Source organism: Cavia porcellus, unplaced genomic scaffold, assembly GCF_034190915.1.
Source record: "Cavia porcellus strain 051 isolate PalLab524CR breed Dunkin Hartley unplaced genomic scaffold, mCavPor4.1 scaffold_14, whole genome shotgun sequence".
NCBI classification, from domain to species: domain Eukaryota; kingdom Metazoa; phylum Chordata; class Mammalia; order Rodentia; family Caviidae; genus Cavia; species Cavia porcellus.
Window position 1 is genome coordinate 74,831,009 of NW_026947497.1, and position 27,350 is coordinate 74,858,358.

Consider the following 27,350-nt stretch of genomic DNA (forward strand, 5'->3'; position numbering starts at 1 on the left):
TGATAAAATTTGGGAATCCAAACTTGCACTTTCAGTTCTTACATTAGTAGTACAAGAACATGCAAGCATTTGTGTGTGTCTATGTATACATAAATAAACAAACACACTGGGCTTACTTCACACCACAGCACTCAATGGCTTGGGGCTCTGGATTCACTCTTTGGACACTCACCCAGGTACTTACCTTCATTGACTCTGCACACTGAAACTCTGACGGTACTATGAGTTGCCACCATGTCATGCAACATAACATATTGCTAAAAAAAGGAAGGAAAAACAAAAACGAGCCTCATGAACCACTCCTCAAAACCCTGAGATACAGGGTGCTAGAAAATAAAGCACACTAATTTAACAGGTGCCTACCGCTCTGTCTTTATACAGTATCAAGTCAAAAGAATCAACTCAGAACAGAACGAGAAGCAGCTTGAGAAGGCCTGGAAACTGGAGGCAGCCTCTCAGTGCTACAGCTTGAGACTAGCAAGTCCAGGTCCTTCAGCTTCAAAGTGGGCAGCTAGTGAGTGAGCTGCCCCTAAAAGGGGCATAGTCTGGCCCAACTATAACAGCAGCGTCTATACTCAGGCAGGTAAACAGCAGTGGTCCTGAATGCTTCCTCTATGCCAATCACCGCTCCACACACCTCACTCACTGTTACAGAATGTGAACACTGTGTGAAGCCAGCAATAAATCTACTTACTTTTCTTATGGAATACAGTGAGGCCACAATGGATACCAGGGACATAATCACAATGGCTAAAGCATAGTAGTAGTATTCATCAGTGCTCCACAATATAACACTGAACAGCTGGAAAATGTAAAATGGGTTCAGAACCTAAAAAATATAAGATTTAAGTCAAACTGAGATAATTATAACCATATAGATTCTACATTTTCACTTGAAAAGTAACTACCAGTTATGCACAGAATAAGCTCCATAGTAACCTAGGACCACATGCACCGTAAAGAGCAGGACAGGGTGTTAGGAGTCTTATTTTCCAGTGAGCTACCAGAATTTGGCAAACTCAGATTTAAAATTTCTGTATCCATTTAGATTCATAACAAATCTAACACAGACTCAGCCAGAATAAGCTGACGTGTGTGAACTTAGCTGTCCTGCATCCTGCTTTAGGAATGAAGTGCATGTATTTGCAGTAATTACTATGCTCTAGGTCAATACAAGATACCCAACTTTTAACCAAATAGAACAAATGTTTACTTATGAACTCCAAACAGAAATGTTGACAGTTCTCTGGGTTGCAAAGGAAAGACAAATAAGAAATAATGGGGTGAACTGTTTTGCTTTCTCAATGGAAAGTAGTGATCCTGAGTGAAAGTAAGATAACGGAGCCCTGACAAAAAAACTTCATTCCCCCAAGTTCCATTGTGATTTATCGACTTTATTAATAAACTCTCAATGTCTTTTTTAAATAATGGGCTTATCTGGAGGAGGGAGAGGCAGGAAGTGAGATTAAGCCCAGGGCCTCAACACATTAACCACATCTCCATTGCCCTCCCCCCAAAGTCTTAAAATTGAAGCTTCCACACTTTTCCAAAGCATTTTGATGTAGTACCATTTTACCTCAAAACTAAATGAAATACTTAGGGGGGAAAAAAAGCCTTTTCTAATTATATAAGTAAAAGAGCAAGAGAAAGGTGCTTGGGCAGGGGAGGGGATACTGGTTATGAAACCCAGGGCCTTCACACTGACCTACACCCCCAGCCTTTTATTTTTTTTGAGACAAGGTCTCACTAAGTCAGTTAGTTGTCCAAGTTGGCCTTGAATTTGTGAGCCTCCACCCCTAGAATGCTGGAAATTACTAGCATATGACACCAAACCCAGCCAGAGGAAGGTTTTCCACAGCTCAAAACTGACTACTAGGATGGCAAAGTGTGTGAGAGTTTGGGGCTGAACACTTATGCACTGCATGTTCAAGGTCCTGGGTTCAATCCCCAGCTCTGGGGGTGGAGGGCGGGGACTACAGCGGTTACTGATGGGACCATATTACAAATCAGGCTTTCCCAGGCCTCATCATTACACCAGGCCATGTAATGTATGCATTATACACATGAAAGAAGCCTTATTTCTACTAAAAGTATTTATCCATTGCAGTTACACTTCACCCCAGAATGACAGCTGAAAAACAGCACAAAGACTGGCCAGCTTTTGTCATTAGGCAAAGTCACTTGCTCTCTTCCTTTCCCTGCCTACAATCCTTCGTTACCTCTCTGGCACTTAACAACTGAACTCTCGCTGTGCCATTTCCCCAAGTCACCCCATCAGGCTTCACACTTCCGCACGCTAATGCTCACTGTCCAGTAAGGCACCACAGAATACCATGGGAAGGAAACATGGTCCAAGGGGGCAATTAATAAAAACAAAATTAGACAAAATAAGATTCATACCCAAAATTCCCTTGCAGAGCAAATTTTTTCTCTACTTTTACTCTCCAAGAAAAACAGCAAGCAAAGGGAAATTAGAAAACAGAAAACTAAGACTATCTCATTAACCACGACTCTCCAAATTGACAAATCTATTAATCCCAAACGCTGAGCTCTATACAGCAGTCTTACCTCTTTAATTAGAAGTTTAAAAACTGAAGGCACTTTCACAGTAATTTCATTTATTCCATAAAGCAATTTTCTATAACAGGAAAATACAATAGTAGTATTTCAGTGTATAATGTACATACAGCATAATTTAGGAAAGGCATTGCATTAGATAAGTTCAAACCACAGGATGCTCTTAAATTCATGCGTTGTACTCTTAAAACTCTTCTCTGCCTACAGTATTTAAAAAGAAGAGGTCAACAATGGATAACTGGACTGCTTGCATTTTATTGGATACTGTCTCACACCTTTAGTGAGTGACAGGTACCTCTCCCATTATTAATAAAAACCATGCAAGCAAAAGGCTGTCTGCTCCATCCAAGCTGGTCAAGTATGAATGTCAACTTTGAGGAAGAAATAAAATGTGAGGAACTCCTCCCTGCTTTTCTAAGAACACTATACTGAGGATGTTTAGTTCAGAAGACTGCACATCTGACTTTTAGGAAAACTATGCTTTTAAACCGTGGCTTAGTAGAGCTCAGTGATGCCTGTCAGCCTGACACTGCTGGAGGCTGACTCAGGTGGAGCTCAAGTTCAAGCCCAGTCTGCTCACCAGAAAAAAATAAAACATATGCTGGGGAGTGGTCTCCCTGCAAACACCCTGGGTCCAATCCTCAGTATGCCAAGAAGAAAAAGAAAGGTCATTCCTCATCATTGTGCCTTCTATTGTACCACTGTGACAGAATAATACTACCTTTTACAGGATCTAAGTCTGAAGGGGATCCTTTTGTTGCACCTTTGAAAGAACATGCTATAGAAACCAACAAGAAAATTCTAATTTAATCCAAAACTGGCATCTATCTTTAAAATATCTAATACACTGGCATACTTTTATGCTTTACCAAAAGAAAAAAAAAAAAAAAAGAGAGAGAGAGAGAGAGAGAAATGACTGCCAATTTATAAATTTTCATTGTGGTAAATTCATGTCTACAGTCTTTTTTTTAAAAAATGGACTGGAGAGCGCCCACGGGTCTCAAACCACCAGACCAATCGGCCCGGGCGGTTGGGAAGCCAGACTCGAAGGAACCGCTGGGCTAAAGCCAGCCCTTCATGTCTACAGTCTTAATACATCTGAAAAAATGTAAGATGCTATCAGTTTACAAGACACAGCACTATTGTATGTATGATAAAAAAAATAAAAAACTGTCGAGCACAGTTAATGACACTCCACCAACTATACACCACATCTCAACTTCAGAGATATTAAATTATGAGATTGTGCACCTTTTGAAATGATGAAACTGTGGAATTTCAGAGATGCAAACTTCAATAATTAGCTTTAACATTTTCATGATTAAACTGGAGACAGTTTTATTTGAATAAAATACCAGTTTTCAACTCATCTGTAGCATTTAAAACCTGTTAACAGGTACTATATGGTAAAGGGATGACTACATATAGTCTGAATTTAGGAACTTAGAGAACAGAGCTAACTTTAGTTGGATAAAAGTTACCTGTAAGCATGCATCCCCTTTGTCAGTCCTGCACTATGCTTTTCATAAATTGACGTACAAGAAACACCTTCATCCAGTCCCCTAAATAAATCCAAAGTTTTTACTTTAAACAAAGTTTAAAATATCCAAATATCTTAATGCCTCATTTCTCTATATCCCTGACTTTAGAAATGAAACTTCTTAGAAACATTTAATGAAAATTTAGGAAGAATGAGAATTTTAAAATCTCAAATTCTTAAGATAAACATTATTAAATGGTCTAAGACTCAAACATGACAACTAAGTTACCCAATGCATGGTAAAATGGCTCCACATACTCAAGTTTAGGTAACATCATTATCTGTTAAGGCTACACCAGAGTTGTAAAGAGTCAATAATAATTAAACTAAACAATTTACAGCAACGTGCAATTAACCTGACAACTCGAAACTAAAACAATTTTACTTCTCATCTATATAGTTTCTCCTTTACAATTTTAGTTTCTCACTAAAAAGTCCTATTCAATGGTATCTGTCTCCACAAAACAGCAGTCCTAGTCCTTCCCTGAGCCTTAGCAGACCTGGTGAGCAAATAGAACTTTTTTGAGTCACACCAACCTCTAACCAGCCCAACTGGGACCCAACTAACATCTGCTTTTCTCCAAATGTCTTTAGCATGCTTATTTTAATAACACCAGTCACAGAACTGTAAAACAGAGAAGCTTATACATGCTTCATTTCAATACCTCTCTACTTTTTTTAGATAGGAAAGCTAGGCTACATGCTTCACCGCTATAAATTTCTGTGGCTTATGGAGACCACAGCAAATGTTTGATCTTTCCCCCACTCAAGCAGATGAATTGTTCAGGAGGGGCAAGGACCAGGATCACAGTTTTTAATAAAACGGCAGTCCACTGGCAATTTTTTTTAAAACAATGGCTCCCACTTAATCAGAAAGGTTCTTTAGAACTAAACACCTAAAAATGCTTAGATCCATTACAGAATATTCCCATTCTTCAGTGTATTTGAGGGAAAATAAAGACATTGCTATCTTTAACGATTCACAAACCTTTAATTGCTAGAAGAACTCCTGTGGCACTCTAAAGGTGATATTTAATGAGTGATTATAATCATTTCAGCAGCAGCAATAAAAATAGAATTCTCGGAAAGCTAAGACAGAAAGATCACATGAAGCCCAAGAGTTAAGGGTCAGCCTGGGTAACATAGCAAGACCCCATTTCTTTAAAAAAAGAAAAAGTTTAATCCTAATTTGGTAACACTGCTTGAACTCTGTGAAAAATTGTAACAGATTACTCCAATTTTCCTGTCCAAAGGCTTTCAACCTGCGGTAAGTGTCTCATTCATTATTCACATAGTAAATTAAGTTTGTCTATCACTCGATTGTTTCATACACCGGTACAACTGGATGTGACTGTCAACAAATTAGGAGGCAGTATACTTAAAGTTAAACCGTAAAGTCTGGAGTGCAGTGCAGTAGTAAAGTACCTGCTTAGCATAGTAGGGGCCCTTCAATTGATCCCCAACACCATACACACAAAACCTAAGTTAAACACAGGCTATGTTCTCATGTCAAGGTAAAAAAGAACTCAAAATCAGAAAAACTGTTGCATCACACAGCTTGTAACTTCAGGGAATTTTGCCAGGGTACAACTTATAGGGGGTATTTATTTTTAAACAGTCATATTAGTCTTCAAAGAACGGTGGAGAGTGTTTGATGAACAAATGAATACAAGTTGTACAATAAAAACCTCTTTCATTTTATATAACACTAGAATGCTTTTTGGTTTTTTTTAGAATAGATTTTTTTTCTACCTACAATGTTTTCAAGATACAATCCAAGAAAAAGAAAGATACTTACTTTAAGAAATCAAAATTGTGAATGGTATCATCCCAGAAATACTTTACACTATGGTGGGTGAAATAACGAATCTGTAGAACATAAAAAGATTACACAAAAGCACACAATTGTGGGTTAGCACACAATCTGCTTATTCTACTAACGACCAAATTTGTGTCTGGTAATATACATACAAATTTATTTCAAGCAATAACTGCAGCAAAATTATTAATTTATATCCTAGTACAAAATGTTAACAATTCTTGTTTTTTAAAGACACTTTAACACTTGATCCAATACCTGCTGTGAATGAGTCTGTAAATATTTAGTCGGCTCATGCCTGTTCTCTCCAGCTGGGTTCTCAGTTAAATGAACTCCATGGCCGTTGCAAATCTTATTAAGTATGGATTTGGGATTCGAAAATGAGTCATTCTCCAAAGTAAGCAAGCGAATTTTTGCACAAAACCACATTCTGAATTCATCCTTAAGACAGAAAGAAAAATGGTAGTCGGTTATGTATACTATATAACTGGCTACATTTTTACTTAATTTCTACTCCTTATACATTCATCTCTAATTGAGAAAGCAACATTTCCTACATATTAAGCGTTAAACAAGAACAAACTCAAGAAGTACTTCCCACTTCACAACGTATTTCACCTGTACAAACAACAATATATTCCATAAAAGATCAGGAAGCCGGGGCATAGTAGCACACGCCTGTAATCCCAGCACTGGAGGCTGAGGCAGGCAGACCATCAGAAATTCAAGGCCAGGCTGAGCTGTATAGAAAGTTCAAGGCCAGCCTGAACTACGACATTGTAAGACCCTACTTCAAAAAACAAAATTAAAAAAAAAAAAAATCATGAGTATTCATTCGCTCACAACAGGTATATCAAGCCTCTTATAAAACGCTTGCATTTAGGCTTCAAAACAAAATCTTAAAAGAATAAAGATGTGATGTGCACATATGCCAGTGAGCGTATTTATTATCTATTGCTAGCAAATACGACAGTGTTTTAGTCTGGGACTTATCAGTTCCAAGACCCAAGTGGACGTACAGTTGTCCTCAGCAGCACCACGTCACAGTCCCTGACCGCAGCTCTGACGCAGGTCGCTTTCACACGCCACTCTGGCATCCAGTAGAGGAGGAGGAGGAGAAACCCACCGGTGCAGATCACGCCCAGAGACACGACAGCAAGCTTCCAGCGACACAAGTTATAGCCATAAACCTCCTGCCCGGGCACAGTGACCACAGGGTTAGTTATTGCAGGACACTCAAGAGAATTAAGTGCAGAGGAGTTTCCAAGATGGCCATTACTGTCTTGTCACATAACTGTAAGTGTTTTTCTCAATCTGTAATTTACTTTTATATTTTGTTTCTGACAAGATTGTGGTCAAAATTATACTTTTAAGTACTTAAATTCATGATTTCATAATTGATATCTTTAATATTAAAAGTTCTTTGCTGACACAGTATGCTCATATTTACATTTTTCCCCATATGCTGGGGACCACAAATTCACAATGACTGGTTTTGCGTATTTCCCTGTGGGATAAACCCAAGGACTGGGATTGCTGGTACCACCCATCTGGGATTTCCCATTGACCCTTCCAAGCATGGCATCTCCTAGCCTTGAAGCATCACAGGATTATACTCCAGGTCAAGATACTTCTGCACCTAAGATTGTCTACATGCCTTTGAAGGGCGTCTTCTGATGAACTGTGATCTTTTGCTAGCCTACCTGTCACTGTGTACAGCTAATGAACAGTGGCTGCTTTGGGAGTGAGGTCCAATCCAGAGACACTGACTTTCAGCAACTGAAGAATTACTTGTCTCTGCTTTTTATTTTTCTTGCAGCATTCTAAAGACAATCAGGACTCTTGGCCAGATTCCCAATACTGACTATCAGGCCTCTTGGCCAGGTTCTTGATACCTAAAGACACAGTATTTTCATAGTTTATCAGCTTACAATAGTTCTAGCTTCATTCTTATACACTGTACCTTTTCAGAATTAACAGTTATGAAGCAGATTTTTGTTAAGTAACCTCTTTACTTTATTCAGATTTATAGAAAAAAATTAAGAGTTCCTGTATACCTTTTCTTCTATTTCTTTATCGTGAGCCTCTTGATACATTTGTTAAAATCAAAAAGTCGGGGCTGGAGATTTAGCTCAGCGGCATAAGCGCCTGTCTTGCAAGCAGGCAGTCATGAGTTTGATCCCCAGTACCGACAAAAAGGAAAAAGACCCCCCCCCAAAAAAAAAAATCAAAAGGTCAAGACTGCTGCATTGCTATCAGTTAAACTCAGTTCCAGGATTTCACCAGTTTTTTCACTAATATTGTACTTCTATTGTAAGGTGTAATCCATAATTTAACACTGCACTTAGATAGGATGGTATTAAATTTATTTTTGTGCAAGTAATTTACTAACTGGCCAATACCACTCTAACTGATCACTTCGCCCATAAGAGCCCATGAAATGCTTCCATCACCTCACCCAAACGCTGTAGGTGCACAAGTCAAATGCCCCGTTAAATTCAAATCTGCCCAATGCAACTTCTGGGAGACACTGATAAAAAAATATATTCCTTACTTATCTGAAATTGATGTTTAACGGGACAGCTTGTATTTTCCCTGACATATCTCCCATTCCCCAACAAAAGGTTGCCAAGCTATATTTTAAATTAAAGCTAATTTAAAACATTTCAATCCAAATTCAGAGCCCTTCATTTAGGATTATATTTAAGTATTAGCAAACATCTTAAACCAACAAATGCAAAACAATATTTCTTGTCTGAGTTTTATTGATCTGTTCTCAGTACCAGGGATGGATCTTACCCAGCTCTTTCTATGCTTTGATAGTTTGACTAAATTGCCCAGGCTGATCTTCAATCTGTAATCTTGCCTCAGTCTCCAGAGTAGCTGAGATTACAGGCATGGAGGACTACAACCTCTAATTCTAACAGTTGACAAGCAAAAAAGGAATTCTAGTGAAAAAAGAACTATATATTAAAACATTTATGTAACATATAAACAGAGGTATTACCTAATACCAATGCAAAAACACAGAATAATAAAGCCTGTAATACCAGCACTTGGGAAGCTGAGGCAGGAGGATCGTCATGAGTTCAAAGCCAGTCTAGACTACACAGTGAGTTAAAGATCAGCCTTAACTACATACCAAGGCTCTGTCTCAAAAAATACAAAAGCACCCACAAGATGAAGAAACTCTACTCCCCAAATAAACTGCAGTGACAATTCTTCATGCTCCCTAGCTAAACTCTGCAAGTTGGTTACCATTTCATCTTCTTGACTCTGGTTGATAATCTTCCTTTCCTCCTTGTCCATATCTACAGTGGTTTGGGAGGTCTTGCCTTTCACAACAGCTGAAGATAACTGAAAGAGAAACAGGTATCTGTGAATCATCTTAAGTCTTCGGTCACTCACCTATTACACACAGCGCCCTGAAGTGTTCTCAGTAAATTTGATTTCCTCCAAAGCAATGAACACCTGTTGATGGGACAGCTCTCACGGTTCATATATCAAAGTTCAACTGGTATTTTAAACAGTCATCCAAGTGCTAAGGGCAGTCTCAATGGCACGACAATTCTTGAACTTCTTTACTTCCAGGAAACTCAGAATATGACATCAATTTCTACCAGCAGCAGCCTTGAACAGTTAAAATTATAAGAGCTAGTATATAATCATCCTTTTTCATTCCCAGCTTAATTCAACCACCTTGAGCTACCATGCATCACACAACTCTTCTTGAACTACAGTAAAGAGTAATGCACCAGAAGAGAAACTGGCCCAAAATTCTCAGAGATTATTTATTTATTTATTTATTTATCATTCAACAAACACCCACTGAGCACTGTTCCACAAATGGTAATCTTTAGCCACGTCTTGGTGATTAGGCAGGTATGCTCCTGCTGGAGAGTGCCCCACTGACCCCAATGACCTCCAGGCCCACAAAGCACCTTTCCAACTCTGACTACACAGAAAGGACTTGTCAAAGGAGAAAACTCACTAAGCCCACTGACACAGTTTTTCCTTTATTCTGTGTGTCAACTACGAGGCACTTAACTACATAACAAATAGACCTACAAAATGTAAAATGACACTGTTTACTAATTGTTTTATTTTGAGATAGAGTATCACTACGTAGCCCAGGTTAACCTTGAACTTGTGGCAATCCTCCTGCCTCAGCCTCCTCAGTGCTGGGATTACAAGCATGCACCACCATGCCTGACTACTATTTATTTTTATACAATAGTTATTTCCAGAAAAATGTCCCTTCACATGTAGTAAGTTCAACAGTATGTTTGACTGACTTAATAATCTCTTGTTTTCAGAGAAAAAGGCGAAGCGCTCAGAACTTGCCCTGCAATGATACTGGAAAATTCAGCCTGCAAAGTGCGGGGCTGCTAGGGTAACAGTCTCCAAGGGATCAATCTCCTCTACCATCAGAGGTGGCTAAAAACAAATACTCTGGATGTTAGCAAGTTTCTCACAACAGCAAGAAACCCTCAGCCAATACACATTTCCACGTAGCCCACCAGCAATCCTTATCCTTAGCCAGCTTTGCACAAAATGCTACTATTTTTGTAGTCAATGATTGGTAGGTAAACCATGCTAATCACAGTCTACATTCAGTGTCCACTAGTTCAACCAACTATGAGCCAAAATATAAGGAAAAAAGTAATGAATATGTAGAGACATTTTTCATTATTATTCCTTTAATAACACAGTATAACAACTATCTCCACAGCATTTGTGTTGCACTGGGTGTTAGAGTGATCCAGAAGTCTTTGAAAGCATATGGGAAGAGGAGTACCGTGGGTTAAGTGCAAACAGGACACCATTTTAAACAAGGGACTAAATACCTTTTGATTGTGCTTACCTGACAAGCAGTCTTCCAGATACCAAGGGCCAACCATGCTTAAAACAGCAGCACTAACCAATAACATGGCATCAGTACAGCTAAAACCCGCGCGAGCAAATGCACATCCACAGTAGATCTAAAGAGCATTAAAGGTCTGAATCGGAAAAGTTTTAGAGTCACTGCGTTGGACAATGTATCTGAGTCCCCCCGCCCAAAGCCTCAGTGCACACGGGTGGGGAGTTTGGAGTGAATGGGTCATGGGTGTGTAATACTGGGTTAATCCACTGATTGGTTCAGCATAGTTCTTGATGTTGGTGATGGATTTACTGAAGAGGGAAGAACCTAAGTTTTGGGTGTGGGTGACACCAACCAGGTTTGCACCCTGGATGAAATGAAAAGGGTAAGGAGGGAGGCTCACTGTTTCCTGCCTGCCACACCCTGAACTGTTTCTCCCTTGCCATGCCATCCTTCCTTAGAATCTGGGAGCCAAAATAAACCTTTCCTCCTTTACCTTGTGGAAGTGGGGTATTTTGTGCCAGGACTGTAAAGTAAGACCTCCACAGAACAGCAGAGACTCCCTTTCTCACGTTAGATCCCATACTCCTACTCATCTACCCAGTATACAGCAGTATGACATGAGAGGCACTCAAAAAACCTGCTTAATACATGATCTAATGGTGGTGCATGCCTGTAATCCCAGCACTCGGGAGGCTGAGGCAGGAGGATTGTTTCATGTTCAAGACCAACCTGGTCTATAACGTCAGCTCAATGCCAGCCTGAACTGCATGACGAAGCCCTGTGTCACAATAAAGATTTTTAAAAAATGATCTGCCATACACACTAATGTGGTACTTTTATGGATAAATGCAGAGCTAAAAGCCAAATGCAGGATTTTAAACTAATCTGATACATAACTATTGAAATCCCTTGATGTTTTATCATTAACCACACAACCACTGAAAATAACGGACTCAGTGCCACTGTGGAACAGTAGTCTTAAAGAACTTGGTCCATCTTCTCCAAAACAAGCACATTACCACTGGCAATGCATTAACAATGTTTCTCAATCTAGGGCAGCATTTGGGCCTGAAAGTGTAGGTGTAACAACCCAGCCCTGCCAGTGCCTACCCAAAGGCTGAGGCAGCAGCCTTAAACCTCCAACACCTCCCCAGAAAGAACTCAGCAAGGCCAGTGCCCATGCCCTTTAGTTAGTGAGTCTTCCTTGGGCTCAAATGAACCCCAGGATCATGACTCAAGGTTCACTGGAGTTATCCAAATGTTATCTTCCCTTCCCATCACACTACGCATGTTTCCTAAGAAGAAAATTACTTCACAATTGTGTATGACGAGATTTCTGCTCCCAACCATCATGAAGTATCATGAATCAGATCTGCCTAATTCCTCAAACCACCCCCGAACAGGCAAAATTAATCACAGCTTCCAAAGAACACGATACTGAGCAATGAAGGAAAGCAGTAACAGAGCTACACAAAAGTTCCACAGTTTTTCCAGTTTTGCGCCTAAAAGGCATTTGCCTGCAAGGGATGGGGGCTTGGGGAAGCCCACTGCCCTGGATGCTCCCCCTGAACAAGACATTTTGTCTCCATTTTGGCTAACCCTTGCCCTACTTCTGCTATTGGTAAATGCAGAGCTGACTGGGTATTTGCTCACCCCTTCAACTGGCCTTACGCAATGCCAACGGGGCCAGCGAGGGCGCTGATTCCTTGCCCCACAGGCAATGCCGACAGGTCTGTGATGCCCCACCCACAGCTCCCTACACCTAGTGAGAGTTAGGCAAAAACACAGATACTTCCAAAGTGTGTTATGCAGGGTCCTCCAGACTCAGAGGCTGCCTGGTACCTCTCTCTCTCATACTGCAGAGGTGCTCTGAGCCTACTACCTAGTTCTGCTCACAGCATCCATTCTCAGTCACTCAATCCCTGCCTCGCTCTTCTTCACTGATTAATAAAACTCAGGTTCAGTCCCGGGTCATGGCCTTTGTTCTAGTTAGCCACTGTTCCAACTGGACTTAGGAACCCTAACTTCCCCTCAGCTGCAGATATCTCTGTGTCTCCTACTCCAGTCATGGGGGGTTGCACTGGAAATGGCAGACTGGAATGTACTAAACTAGAATTCCAATAACCTTTCCCACAAATTACAAACATAAACTCCTCCAGATGAGGACGAGGCCAGGATGGCTCTCTATAGGGTCAGGGACTCAGGGGAAGCCAGGGTTTTCCCAAAGTAGAGACGAAGCTGGAAGTGCAGGGAGGCATCAAAGCAACCTGTGTAAGATGAGGTCACCAGGAAATGTACACAAAGACTGACACCCACATCCGGGGGTGGGCTGAGTCTGCAGCTAAGTCCTGACTAGCACCAGGAAAAGACAGGACCACAGGCCAGGAAAACCACTGCCCCAAATGATTAGGAGGAAACACACACAACTCACACAGGGTGGGGCAGTGCCAGTCCCATCAACCGCAGCCCTGTCTGTGGCAAGCAATCAGAGACTATCCCTGGAGTCAGAAGAGGAATAAAACTAGCCCCAAACAAAAACTACTCTAGTCCTCCCAAATAAAGCTAAAAGCAAGACCTGAAGCTGGGATTTAGCTTAGGGGCATCCGCACCTGCCTGGCAAGCACAAGGTCATGACTCCAATCACTAGTACAAAAAAAAAAAAAAATTGAGACCTGAAACCAAATTTTTAAAAAGAAAAACCTGAAAATCATTTTCAACTCACAGAAAAAAGTTTGGGACATGTACTACAATGAAAAGTATCCAATAGCCAATAATTGACAGTGTCTAACATCTAATTAAAAGATGGAAAATACACAGATGAGATTAACAGCAGACCAGGTATCGCAGAATAAAACCGACGACCTTAAAGACACAATAATAAAAATTATCCAAAAAGAGAGTAAGCTAGGGATGTAGCTCAGGGGTAGAGCACTCCAGCTTCAATCCCCAGTACCGTACTCCAAACCAATGGTGCTAAAAACTTGAAAACAGGGCCGGGGTATAGCTCAGTGGCACAAGCGTCTGCTTGACAAGCACAAGGTTCTGAGACTGATTTCCAGTACCAAAAAAAAAAAAAAAAATTTTTTTTAAATACAAAATAAAAACTTGAAAGTAGCTGGGCATGGCAGCACACACCTGTAATCCCACACCCAGTAGGAGGAGGCTGGAGGCTGGCAGTGAATTCAAGTCCTGCATGAACTACAGAGTGAGTTCAAGGCCAGCCTGAACCACAAAGCAAGACCCTGTCTCAAAAAAACAACAAAACAAACAAACAAACAAAAAAACCTCTTGAAAATAAATTTTAAAGAAGTAGAGATGTGCTCGGTACTACAGCACTTGCCTGGACTACATGAGGACCTAGGTTTGATCTCCAGTATAGTAGTAAAGGAGAAGGGAAACAAAACAGTAGCAAGGAATGTCATCAAACTTTTCCTAAAAAGTCATTTTAAAAATCTTAAATTCAGCCAGAGATTTAGCTCAGCAAACTAAACGCCTGCCTGCCAAGCACAAAGTCATGAGTTCAATCCCTGGTACAAAAAAAAAAAACTTAGATTCAACTAGAAACAAAAACAAAAAAAAATCTTAAATTCAACTAGAAACAAAAACAAAAAAAAATCTTAAATTCAACTAGAAACAAAAACAAAACTAATAAAATAGGAAGGTAACAGTGGCAAAGTTCTTGCCAAAGGAATGCAGAAGAAAGGATGCAAGACCAACATTTTCCAAGAGTCAAGAGAAAGAAACTACTCGGTAAACTCCACACCCAGCAAAAATACCTCCTAACATTGAGGATGAGAATAAAGATTTTCTAAACTCAAAAACTGGAAGGGGTGGGGCTCACCAGTACCAGACCTACAGTACACTACAAAACAGAACTTAAAGGAAATCTTTCAGGAAGAAAAAACATTGTGGGCTCCACAAAGCAATGAAGAACCTCAGAAATGACAGCTATGCGGGTACACACCTGCAATTCTAGCGCTCAGGAAGTTGAGGCAGGAGGATCACCACAAATTTGAGGCCATCCTGGACTATATAGCAAGATCCTGTCTCAAAAATTAGGGAGAAACTAGTATTCTGTTGTAAAACCCTTACAGAACAACTGAAGGGGGTTCCTACTACTTGAAACTAGAATGCTAAGTTAAAAGATGCACATTTTACACTTTAAACTGGGCAATAAAATCAGACTCACAGCTACAAAACTAATACAGGAGAATTAAATGGAACCATAAAAAATTCTCAACCTGGTGTAGTGGCACAGGCCTGTAATTCCAACAATCAGGAAGCTGAGGCCAGAGGATCTCCTCAAATTCAAGGTAAGCCTGGGCCTGTCTTAAGAGGAAAAAAAAAAGAAAGAAAAACTCAACTGACTAAAACAAAGGAAAAAAAAGTGACGAGACAAAGAAGAAAAAAGTAACAAGATGACAGCTGAAACCTAATAGTATCAGCTGCCACCTTGGATATAAATGAAATAAGCACACACAGCAAGGAAGCTGGGTATGGTGATATATTCTCATGATATTAGCACCCTGGGGACAGAGAGAGGGGACATTTCAAGGCCAGCCCGAGTGACAGAGAGTGATCAATAATAAAACAAAACAGAAAACCTTCAAGAGCTGAGATTATGATTGTATTTCAAAACAGCATGCTACCTGCGAAAGTCCATTTTACTCAATGTAGGAATAATCCAGGACTTTTACACTGAGCTAGGTCCCCAGCATTTTTTCATTTTTGTTTGTTTAATTTTGAGACAGTGTTCCTAAACCCCTAAACTCGCCAGGCTGAGCTTGAATTTGAGATCCTCCTGCCTCGACCTCCCAGAGTGTTGGGATTTACAGGCATGGATTATAGAGGCTCTAGAAATTCACTTTAAATATTAATACACAAGGTCATAAAATTCAAAAATATATATATCATTCAAACACTTCAAAATAAAGCTGGAGAAAACATCATCTCACAATGACAAGGGGGCCAATTCATGAAGGTAAAATAACAACCCCCAATACGTATGCATTTAAGAACTTCGATATCTACATAAAGCAAATAACACACAACAAAAACATGAAAATAAAGAAGCAATGCTCAACTATCAGAAATTTCTGTTCACTAACCCTCTCAAAAGATAGACAAGAGGACTACAAAAACCTAAAACCTGAACAGAGAACACTCCAATACACCCAGAGGAGATGTTCTTTTAACACTGGCATGTAATACCACCACTCAGAAGGCTGAGGCAGGAAGATCACAGATTCCAAGGCAGCGGAGGCTACACAGTGACTTCAAAACCAGCCTGGGCTACACAGTGAGATGCTATCTCAAAAAAAAAGCAACCAAAATTACCCTATAAAACTGACTAAAGTCATAAAAACAAAGTATTTAACATGATGGAATTAAATTAATATTGTAACAGAAACAGGAGGAGAAAACTGATAAATATTTGGAAACAAAATATACTTCTAAAACCTATGAGTCCAAGGAATTAGAAAATACAAAGTATACAGTGAACTGAACAAGAACAGCCCCACCTGGACAGTGGCAAGTTACACCCACAGTAAACATGGCAAACAGAACTACTAAAGGGAAAGAGGATCTCAAGAAGAAATTGATGGAACAGAAAACAGAAAAAAGCCAATAAATCCAAAACTGAGTTGGGTGTGGTGGCCATGCTTCTAGCACTCAGGAGGATGAAGCAGGAGGATCATTATGAGTTTGAGACCACCTATGGTAGCTTTGGCTGCAAAGTGAGCTCAAGGCCAGCCTGAACTGCAAAGTGAGACCCTCTGTCTCAAAAAGACAAAAAAAAAAAAAAAAGAAAAGAAAGAAACAGCTGGTTCTTTGAGAGCCAATAACCTCTAGCTAGACACATGGCAAATTACTAACAGGAGTGGAGGGGAAACACAGCAGGCATCAGGAGGGTAACAAAGGGAACTTAATGAATACCACCACACATGAACTTTTCTGCAAATCTGAAGTTCCTCCCACATAAAAAGTTTTTAATTTGGGGGCTGGGGATTTAGCTCAGCGGCCTAAGCACCTGCCTTGCAAGCAGGCGGTCGTGAGTTCGATCCCTGGTACCGATAAAAAGGAAAAAGACAAAAAAAAAACCTGCTCAGAGGGCTAGGGATTTAGTGCAGCGGCATAAGGGCCTGCCTTGCAAGTGCGTGGTCATGAGTTCAATCCCCAGTACCAGTTAAAAAAAAAAAAAAAAAGAAATACTCCAGTTATCTCTAAGTGAGCTATCAAAGTCTACTGCCCACCACGTATTTTTGTGCTTTTCAAAGCACAAAAAGCTAAATTGCTGACCATACTATACTAATCTTTTTAAAAATATTCATTCTCAATTTAGTTGCTTTTTAATGTCTTACAAAATTTTAAAGTAAAACTGCTATAAACTTAAATAATTTAAATAAAAAGTTGCTCTAAAAACCACCAATTATTATTCACTTTAAACATACACATCTCATAGGGAATTATCTAGAATTTGCCCTTTATTAACTTACAGAAAACTCCAACAAGCCAGGCATGGTAGCGCACTTCTGTAATCCCAGTAGAAGAAGACTGAGGTTAGAAGATTTGAGTTCAAGACCAGCCTGGACTACAAAGTGAGCTCAAGGCCAGCCTGAATTGAATAGCAAGACCCTGTCTCAAAAAGACCAAAACAAAAAAAAACAAAAGAAAACCCTCCAACAAAATAAATAAAACAGTCTTACATTTAAAATATACATATTGCAAAGGTAATACTTAAATTTTGAAAGCATAAACAGAAAGCCTTTAGCATCATTTCAACAATTCCATAAGAACTATATAAAAATATCTTAAATGCAATGCCTAACAAAGACGCATGTTTAAGTATCATTCCACCATGTATCAAATTAAGACAACCCAAGCATTCACAGCAAACTTCTAAAATATACTTGACAAAGAATACAGTAACTCTGGTGGTCTGCACTTTAAATCAGTTTCTTTTTTTTTTGGTACCAGGAATCCAACTTACAACCTCATGTCTGCCAGGAAGCACTCTGCCACTGAGCTATATCCCCAGCCATTTTAAATCAATTTCTGCATCACAGAAAATAAACAAAATTTCCTACCCACAGCAATTATATTGTTCCTTTCAACTGCTATTAACAAAAGTTTTTGAAAATTGGCTCTTAATTAAAATAAAAATAAGTACAAAAATCCATTCCAAGATGACAATTTTATGTCCAACAGTTCTGGTTTGACTGCATTCAAATGACTAAGACACAAAGTCAGGATTCTAAGATGCACGTACTTTCAGTGTGTGCAGAGGTCCACGCTGCCACTCACGAAGGTCCTCGTGTGTGAATGACTTGCATCCTGCTGGCTCACCAAGTTCCAGCTCCACAGCACAGGCCAAGCCTTGATGTTATCTAGGAGGCGAAGAGCTCACAGGCCATTGTGCCTAGCCAAACCCTTCCTTGAATTACAATGACCCTGTGGTGGCTGTGTGCGGCTGTGCCAATGGAAACGCAGTGCAGGACAATGCGAAGCTACCAGGAACAGGTCCCACTGAACACAGGCAGTGCTTGATTTTGGAAGTTTATAGCTCCTTTCAAGTCACGTAGACTGAGAAAGATTTCAAATGCCGTCTCCAGCCCAGGCTAAGGAGCCCATCAGATCTGTTCCCTAAACGAGGGAGCTGCCACAGGCACCGCCAATCCTCAATGCACAGCCTCTGCCTCCCTTCTCGTGCTCTTAACAGTGCATAGTCCTGGTTTTTTTTTTTTTTTTTTTTTTTTTAATAAAACTCTATATACTGCCTAATTCCTAAGCAGGTAATTTCACAAGGCAATTTTAAAAAATGGTCGTAACTCACATAAAACTTCAAACAAAGCAGTACTGAGTAACACGGTTCTATTCAATGCTTTACCTCAGTCTATTTGCCATCTCTAGCCAGCCTGAAGTAAAGGAACAACTTAATTCACTAAAGAAATTAAAGCAATTGAGCTTTCCAACGGAGCTTTTATTCTTAAAACACTCACATTTTTGCAATTTTAAAGCTTAAAATTGCTGAGGCTTTTGGGACACCTTGTATTGTTCAATGATACAAGTAATCATTCCAGTTTTTTTTATAGTTCTAGATAGCATTTGCTGTGAATTAACCATACCTACTAATGTTAAGTAAAAATCTGATAAACAGGGGCTGGGGGTTTAGCTCAGCGGCATAAGCACCTGCCTTGCAAGCAGGCGGTCGTGAGTTCAATCCCCGGTACCGATAAAAATGAAAAAGACAAAAAAAAAAAAAAAAAAAAAAAAAAATCTGATAAACATTTTTGGAAGCCACACAAAGAAGCAGATTTGGATGGCACATACCCGTAATCCCAGTACTCTGGGAGGCTGAGGGAAGAGGATCACAAATTCAAGTATAGTTTGGGCAGTTAAGAGAGAGGAGACCCTAGCCTCAAAATTAAAAACTTTAAAATAAAGGGGGAAAAAAGGCTAGGGCTACTGCTCAGTGCAAAAGCCCTAGGCTGAATTACCAGTACAAAAAAAGGGACCACCAAAGGTTATTCAAAGATTCTGAATCATCAACAGCAATCTCAACAATTTACTATTTTCAAACTTGTAGCATACAAAATAACTAAGATGACGACTTTGTGTAATGCACATATTCCCTACATATACAATCCTACTCACTTAACAATCTCAACTTCTGTGTGTATTCAAATATTTATACCCAAAAAGTGGAAAGAAAACCTGCATCTTCGAGCTACCTAAACACTGACATGTGACAACTCTACAAAAGCAACTTAAAACTTCAAGTCAGCTCCTAACAATAAGAATGACATAATCTAATTTAATGAATACATGGAAATTTTACAAGGATACCAGTGAAATTTTAACAAAGCTCTACTCAATACTCATTTTATCACTTCCCATCTTGGGCTTTCTCTTATAATACATGCTTTTGTCTTTGTGTTTAGGCTTAAGGAGGACTATTGTATCCAATACACACCAAACCAAGACTATTTATATTGATGAAGTGAAGTCTTTGTATAATTATACTTTTATATGTTCCAAAACAATGTGATAGCTAAGATAATTACATATATTGAGATCTACATGAAGAGTTTGGCCTGCACTATCTTTCTTGCATACCTCTTTATCACTTTCATTTAAAAAAGAAAGTAACCTTTTAACATTCAGACACATTTTCCACCCCACACGGTAAAACTCATCTCCTAAGACAAAACAGTTTTTGATTTAATTATATCATACCATACTTGGCTAAAAGGGAAAAGTTAGCTGCACACTGACACATGATACCCTCATCGTTTCTCTTTTTTGAGGCAAGGTCTACGTAGCTCAGGTTGGCCTTGAACTCGAAGCCATCCTCCTGCCTGCCTGCCTCAGCCTCCGAAGTGCTGGGATTACAGGCTTATAGCACCACTCATTCTACTCTTTAAAAATCACCGACACAGATCCTAGTATCAGTGTAAACTTACACTTTAATGCAAAAGTTTCACTTTTTTTGAAACCATGTCTCACTATGTATTTGAGGCTGGCTTTGAATTCACTATGTAGCCTTAGTCCAGCCTCAAACTCACAGAAAGCCTGTGTTGGCCACCTGAGTGCTGGCTTTACAGGCACCCGCACCACCACACCCAGCATATACTTACATTTTAATTGTCTGAGCTACTTTGGTTCTAAAATGTTCACAGCACCCCTTAAACGTTTATGTATGGGACTTTTGGAAACTGCACCTCCCAGTTTGAATCTCGCCACATGCTGTGAAAAGTGTGGCAGCAGGCAACGAAACAGACTTGTCTGACAGAGGCAGCAGGTAAAACCACCAGAACCAAAGTGGCCCAGAAAGAAAACTGCTGCCTCCTGCTAAGGTCACAGCAAGCTAGATGGATCAGCAAGCTGCTGCCCATGGCCACCTCTGAGTTGGGGTAGGAGGTGGGGAGACTCTTACGTGCTTTGTGGCTGCACCTACTGGAAGGCAGCCTGGGCCCAGGCGACTGACTGCGTGTGTGCCCGAACTTCTATCCACAGTGCAGGGACAGTGCAGCTCCACCAGCCTGTTCTCTGCGCCCGAGGCTCTGCTCAATCAGTGTATGTCAGGGAGAAACTAGAGCTAGAGTCACCCCTTAGCTAGCACAATTCTAAGCTACTGTTGATCAGATTTGTTTAAGTTCTCTACACTTACCCCAGCTGAGGAAGTGTTAGCTCACAACAGAGTAAACAGCAGCAAATCTTTTTTATAGAACTAACTTATCTCTAAGGATTAGGTGAGCACATATACCAGGTACACTACCAGATTAGAAATAAAAGCATATACAATCTCCCCCTCACTCCAAAACAAAAATAGCTCATACATCAGTTTTAATTCGTTCAAAATTACAAGGAAGCCAGCATGAACTATTATGCAAGATCTTTCACTTTTTTTTTTTTTTTTTGGTCTTTTTGAGACAGGGTCTCACTGTGCAGTTCAGGCTGGCCTTGAGCTCACTGTGTAGCCCAGGCTCGTCTGGAACTCACAACGATCCTCCTGCCTCAGCCTCCCGAGTGGGATTACAGGCGTGATTTCAACTTCATACCATGAGGCAGGTGAACAATGCCCTCTGGAGATTTCAACCATGCAAGCTTGGCTCACACAGCCTTGTCTCGGGTCTGTGGTCGGCTGCCGCATTTCCATTCTTTCACAGCTAGGGGGCGAGCCAGCACTGGTAAGGAAAAGACTGACAGCTGTAACATCATCTACTGACCTGGTGCTATGTTCCAAAGTCTGATTCTCTTTCCCTCCCTACTCTCTCCCCCTTTCCCTACTCCAAAAACTCTTACTGTTATCTTCCTGTTTGGTTTACTTATAATTCGGTTTAATACAGCAACTGTGGTTAAAGTGATCAAGAGTGAATAAAGAGGGCTGGGGATTTAGCTCAGCGGCATAAGCACCTGCCTTGCAAGCAGGTGGTCCTGAGTTCGATCCCCGGTACCGATAAAAAGGAAAAAGACAAAAAAAAAAAGAAAGAAAGAAAGAAAACAGAAACGTGAGTCTGCTACCTTTTGAAAAAGCCAAGTATCAGCATATTTAAACTTAAAATCTGGCAAGCACAAGGTCCTGAGTTTGATTCCCAGTACAAAAAAAAAAAAAAAAAAACATACTTTATTTGTTGGTACCAGGAACTGAACTCAAGCCCTCGTGCTTGCCAGGCAGACCCTGTGCCTGAGATACATTCCCGCCCCAGTCATACACGCTTTAATCTAACAACTCTAATTTTAAAACAGGATAGGGGCTGGGGATTTAGCTCAGCTGCATAAACACCTGCCTTGCAAGCAGGCGGTCGTGAGTTTGGTCCCCGTGAATTTGGTCCCCAATAAAAAGTTTAAAAAAAAAACAGGATATTTTCTTCTCACATCATTCCAAATGCACGGAACACATATTTTGCCTTAAGTGTTCATAGCAGTGAGAAAAAAGGTAAAAACTATACCTGTTCTGAAGCAAAGGATTTTTGTTGAGTAACATGTAAACGTTTCTTCCATTTTAATGCAAATTGGTGACTATTTAAAATAGTAATGTTAATTAAAATCCCTAATAGCTTTATATTTCAATGGACATTTCAGTGTTTAGAAACTTAACACTCACAGTTAATTCTCAAACTCAGATTTTCTCAACCTTTGCCTATAAGCTAGAATTGGGGTACAGCTCTAAGACCCTTCCTGTTCCAATCAGATGAGGTGCTGGGATCACTGCACACACTTTGCACACACTTTGCTCTGAGCTGGTCTCACTGATCAGCCACAGAGGTAAGTCAGGACACACTGGAGGAATACAATGCTGAGTCTAAACTGTCAAATACAGGCTGGGGATATAGCTCAGTGGCACAAGCTCCTGACTAGCAAAGTGCGAGCTCATGAGTTTGATTCCCAGTACCAGAAAAACAAATAAACTGTCAAATACGCTGTGAAACATTAGATTCCATCTGTACTTTGGAACAGAAGGGACAGTGCACAGAAGAGTGCCACAGTGAGCAGAGCAAAGAGGACAGCTAGGATGGGACAGGACCTGAGCGCCAAGCACAGGGATGAGAAGGAAACACAGGAGCACTCCTGCCAGGGAGTTAGGATGCGCTCCCAAGTCTCCAGGGCTGAGGAGACACACAAACCTTAAGGTGCTCATTTCTCTTGCTCACAGAAAGTCTAAACTGTTTTCCTTAACTCAGCCAGCACGCCTCACTTCAGGATTATTACCCTGCTTGCAGGTAAGCAGATCTGGCTCTATGTACAATCTGTACTATCTCTGGCTGGCATTTCTTCCAGACTGAATTTGAAGGTGCAGCCACAAGGAAACACAAAACCACCAAAAAATGATTCCGTCAAAAGTACAACCCTCCAAACTGACAAGCGTAATTACAACCTGGGATTCCCTGCTCTGCTCCATTTCCTGCCCTGAAATCTGCTCATATGGGCTGGGTACAGAGGCAGAGCAAAGCTCTCAACGTCACACTCAACAGCACCTCCAAGGCATGGCAGCGTCAGCAGTCCAGAACAGGATCGGCCTGTTAGGCACAAGCAGCATAGAAACAGGAAGTTTCCAACTTCGCATGGTCATCCAGGATTTGAGGGCCAGAAGATGTATTTGGGTCCTACACCCCCACAATAACAGCAACTGTATAGGGATATTTACTTACCTTCACAGGCTCACTAGTTTTCAAACAATACTTTTTATAGAAACAAAAAAATAAATCACTCCATTGAACCAAGATCAGCATTTCTCATTTCTCTAGATCAATGACAGCAAACATTTCAGAGGTTGAGTGCCCAAACTGCAACCAAAACCCACTTATTTATTACAAAGGCCAACACTGCAATTAACCTGAATACCCAGCTCTAGGCTTAGGCCAGGTCGAGCCCATCGAACAGAGGGCTCCGCGTGCTTCCTGCAGCCCGCCCGCATGCCCGCACACCGGCACGCACACCCACCCGCCACAGGTCCCCACCACTGCTCTCCACAGCCAAGGAGGGGCAACTAAGCCAAAAAGTCTTAGCAACAGACTAAGGAACATGTAGGCTGCATCATCTTTCAAAGGGTTATTTTCCAAAAGTTTATTCAAAAGCCACTTGTACCAAATGCAGTGAACATACTTTTCATATGAAAAATAGTAACTAGGCCCCCAAGATGCACCACAAATCTTCGCTGGCAACACCTCCCACACTCTGCCGAACTGCAGGTCATACCAAGCTGCCCTGGACCATGGGACAAGCACTGAGGTTATCACCACTGGCTGCTCTGGTTCCTCTCTGCCACAATATGGTCCTGGGAAAAGGACAGCACTTGGGGCATCTTTGGTGGCTACCATCAACCAGTATCTTGAGCAATGACCTCTCACGAACTCCAGATCCAGATTCAACTAACAACTATCCATGTTTGCAAGAAGTTCAAAACATCCCCTACGTTCAACCAGACTGTGTCCCCTTCACTCTGGCATCTGAGGCAAGAGGACTGTGATTTCAAGTTCAGCCTGGGCATCTTAGTAGAACTTGGGGAGACTTTGTCTCCGTATTAAAAAAGAAACAAAGGGCTGGACTGCAGCTCTGCATGAAGGCCCTGGGTTCCATCCCCAATACAAGAAACTAAGTAAATAAATGAACTGTTTTCATTTAATAGCTTCCCACTGCTGGTAAGAATACCTCCAAAATAAATCTCCAAAGGCTATCCTGTTGTTGCATAAACAGAAAGCATGCGAAGATAACCAAGTTAGTAAGTCTTCCTCCGTCAATACTTTGAAGTCTTTGAAGGGAGGCCATGGCTTCCCTTTCCACCGTGGTGGCCTCCAAAGACAGTAATGGTGCACCATGAAACAACCCTCAGAAGCCGCCCCTGCAACAGGCACCTTCACCCCCCTACAACGCTGGTGTCCCATCCCAAAGGACACAGCTTGCAGGCCTTCAGAGGGCCCCACCACTCCAGTCCCCTCCCCTTCTGTAAGATCACCTCCCTCCTTCACCTCAGTCTGCTGACAAGCTCCAGCTCACCCTTTCAGACCAAGCCACTGAGATGGCTCTCACCGTCCCTTTCAGGTCTGCACATGGCACAGCCCTCATCCGTGACACTGAAAGCACAGACGGACAGCCTCAGGGCTGGAAACCGGCCTGCACCTTGAAGTACAGCTCACCAATGACACGGCATGAGACCAAGGAGGAGAGGAAGGAGATCCTGGCAGCAAGGTAGAGTCTGTCCTGGGCACCCTCCTCGGCTCATCCACCCGCACTCTCCACCCTCTGCTCAGACCCCTCCTGACCTCCTGGACATTTACACAGGTCCCACCTCAGCACTTCCTCCTCAGTGAGGGTCCATTTACTCAGAAGTTAACACACACATGAGGCACAGCTGCTCCAAGCCTTACTTGGTGGCCCTACGCTGAATCCCTACGGGCTCAGGCATGAGAATCACTGCTGAGTTCAAGGCCAGTTAAAGTACACACAGTTAGACTCTGTTTAAACACACAAACAAGCTGGTGGACCTGCGCTGACTCCCCACGACACACAAAGGACAAGGCAAGGGTGGCGAGTGGGCTCTGCAGCCAGCTGGGTCTCTCAGCCCTGCAACTTCTACCTCTGAGCAGCAGCTGGCTCAGTGGCTATGGCGACCCACAGAGCACCTGTTCCTGGGTCACACAGCAGTGTCTTACTTAGAAACCAGAGGGTTCACCTTTCACCTTTCCAGACAGGGGCTCACCAACATGTTCAGTAGCGAGCTTAAAACACTGCCTTTACTACAGCCAAGCAGCTCCTTACCATCTATCCTCAAAATGCTGCTTAGTTAGAAAAAGACACTCAGTGAAAACACAAAGATGCTGTTCAAATGTGCTAGTATTTCAAAATCAATCTACAAATAATGAATCAGCATCCAAGCAAAAGATGACTGATTTATTACTACTGATTTCACAATAATGTATTTGAAAGGATTTTATGGCTTAGCAAGCACCAATTACTAGACTAAAAGTTAGTGATTACAGTTTCTTTTCTTTCTTTTTTTTTGAGACAAGGTCTAGCTATGCAGTTCAGGCTAGACTCGGACTCACTATGTAGCTCAATTTGGCCTTCAACCCATGGTGATCCTCCCGCCTCAGGCTTCTCAGTGCCAGGATTACAGGTAAGTGTTACCACACCTGGCTCAAAAATTTAATTTCTAATCTCAAGGAGCTAAATCTAGTACTAGGGTAGACAAAGAAGTAAACAAACACACACCAAACAAATGGTACTGGGGCGAAAACATGGCCCAAAGAAAACTTACACCCAAGTGGCGGGAATGTAAATTAGTATACCATTACTAACAACCACACAGAGACTGCTTAAAAATAAATAAATAAAACTACCATAAAATCAGCAATGCCACCGCTGGCATGTACCCAGAGGAAACGAAATCAGTATGGCAGACATCTGCATGGTTTGTGGCAAAATTACTCACAATAGCCAAAAATGGAAACAACCTATGTGTCCACCAACTGACAGACAAAAACTGTAACTGAAACATGTAACAGAACACTATTCAGCCATAAAAGAAACCAATCATGTCACCTATGTCAACACAGATGGAACTGCAGGTCATTATGTTAATCAAATAAGCAAGGCACTGAAAGACAAATACCGTATGATCCCACTCACACATGGAATGAATATCAAGTCAATTGCAGCTGTCTATGGTAGTACACACTTGTAATCCCAGCACTCTGGGAGGCTGAGGCAGGAGGATCACAAGTCTGAGCCCAGCCTGAGCAACTTAGCAACTTAGTGAGACCTGATCAAAAAACTTTAAAAAGGGCTGGGAATGTAGCCCTAAGTCCAGTCTCTACTAGGACCAAAACAATAAGATCAGTCTCCAGAGATTGATAATACTGTTTTCCAAGGTCTGTGGGCAGCAGGGGCCAGGACAGCTCAAAGGACTGTTAGAGGAGACATGCGAGCTCTAATGTCCACTGCACAGTAGTCAAAGGCCATGGCAGTACACACCAAAAGAGCTATACAGGAGGACACTGAGATGTGCTCATATAGAAATAAACATGAGAAAATGTTCACTGAAGAAATATGTGCGCAAATATGTATACTATAAATTAATTCCACTTGTCAAATAAAAATACATTTTTAGCTGGGCGTGGTGGCTCACGTCTGTAATCCCAGCACTTGGGAGGCTGAGGCAGGAGGAATGAGACCAGTCTGGGCTACAAAGTGAGTTCAAAGCTAGCCTGAACTGCATAGAGACCCTGTCTCAAAAAGACAAAAAAATTTAAAAATCCAAATAGGAGGCTGGGGATATTATATCTCAGTGGTGCAGCACCTGCCTGGCAAACGTGAGGTCCAAAGTTCAATTCTCAGTACCTACCAAAAAAAATCCAAATAGGGGCTGGGGATGTGGCTCAGTGGTAGAGCCCTGGGCTACACAAGCAAGTTCAAGGCCAGCCTAGAGTACACAGTGAGACTGTCTCAAAAAAACTAGGGGGAAAAAAAAAAAGATGGAAACATTTCCATAATCAGTACATTTGCACCACGTTGGGCACAAAACCCAGAGCCACTCAAGTGTGCCTGGG

General features: G+C 41.2%; 1 protein-coding gene across 6 annotated transcripts in view; it reads right to left on the reverse strand.

Annotated features, from left to right (window-relative positions):
* The window catches only part of Atp13a3 (ATPase 13A3), an 86,762-nt gene that overhangs the window by 52,280 nt on the left and 7,132 nt on the right, over nucleotides 1–27,350 (reverse strand). For 3 of the 6 annotated variants that reach the window (XM_003476955.5, XM_013160226.3, XM_013160223.3), the window contains 8 exons: nucleotides 9,195–9,293; nucleotides 6,956–7,129; nucleotides 6,195–6,377; nucleotides 5,916–5,986; nucleotides 4,059–4,139; nucleotides 2,569–2,638; nucleotides 695–829; nucleotides 185–257 (listed from right to left, as the gene is read on the reverse strand). In XM_003476955.5, the coding sequence (XP_003477003.2) occupies nucleotides 185–257; nucleotides 695–829; nucleotides 2,569–2,638; nucleotides 4,059–4,139; nucleotides 5,916–5,986; nucleotides 6,195–6,377; nucleotides 6,956–7,129; nucleotides 9,195–9,245 (838 nt within the window). In that variant the 5' untranslated portion in view covers nucleotides 9,246–9,293. Of the gene's footprint in view, nucleotides 1–184; nucleotides 258–694; nucleotides 830–2,568; nucleotides 2,639–4,058; nucleotides 4,140–5,915; nucleotides 5,987–6,194; nucleotides 6,378–6,955; nucleotides 7,130–7,639; nucleotides 7,832–9,194; nucleotides 9,294–18,070; nucleotides 21,883–27,350 lie in introns of those variants that run through there. The other 3 variants (XM_013160224.3, XM_063261251.1, XM_013160225.3) reach the window with 3 other exon arrangements.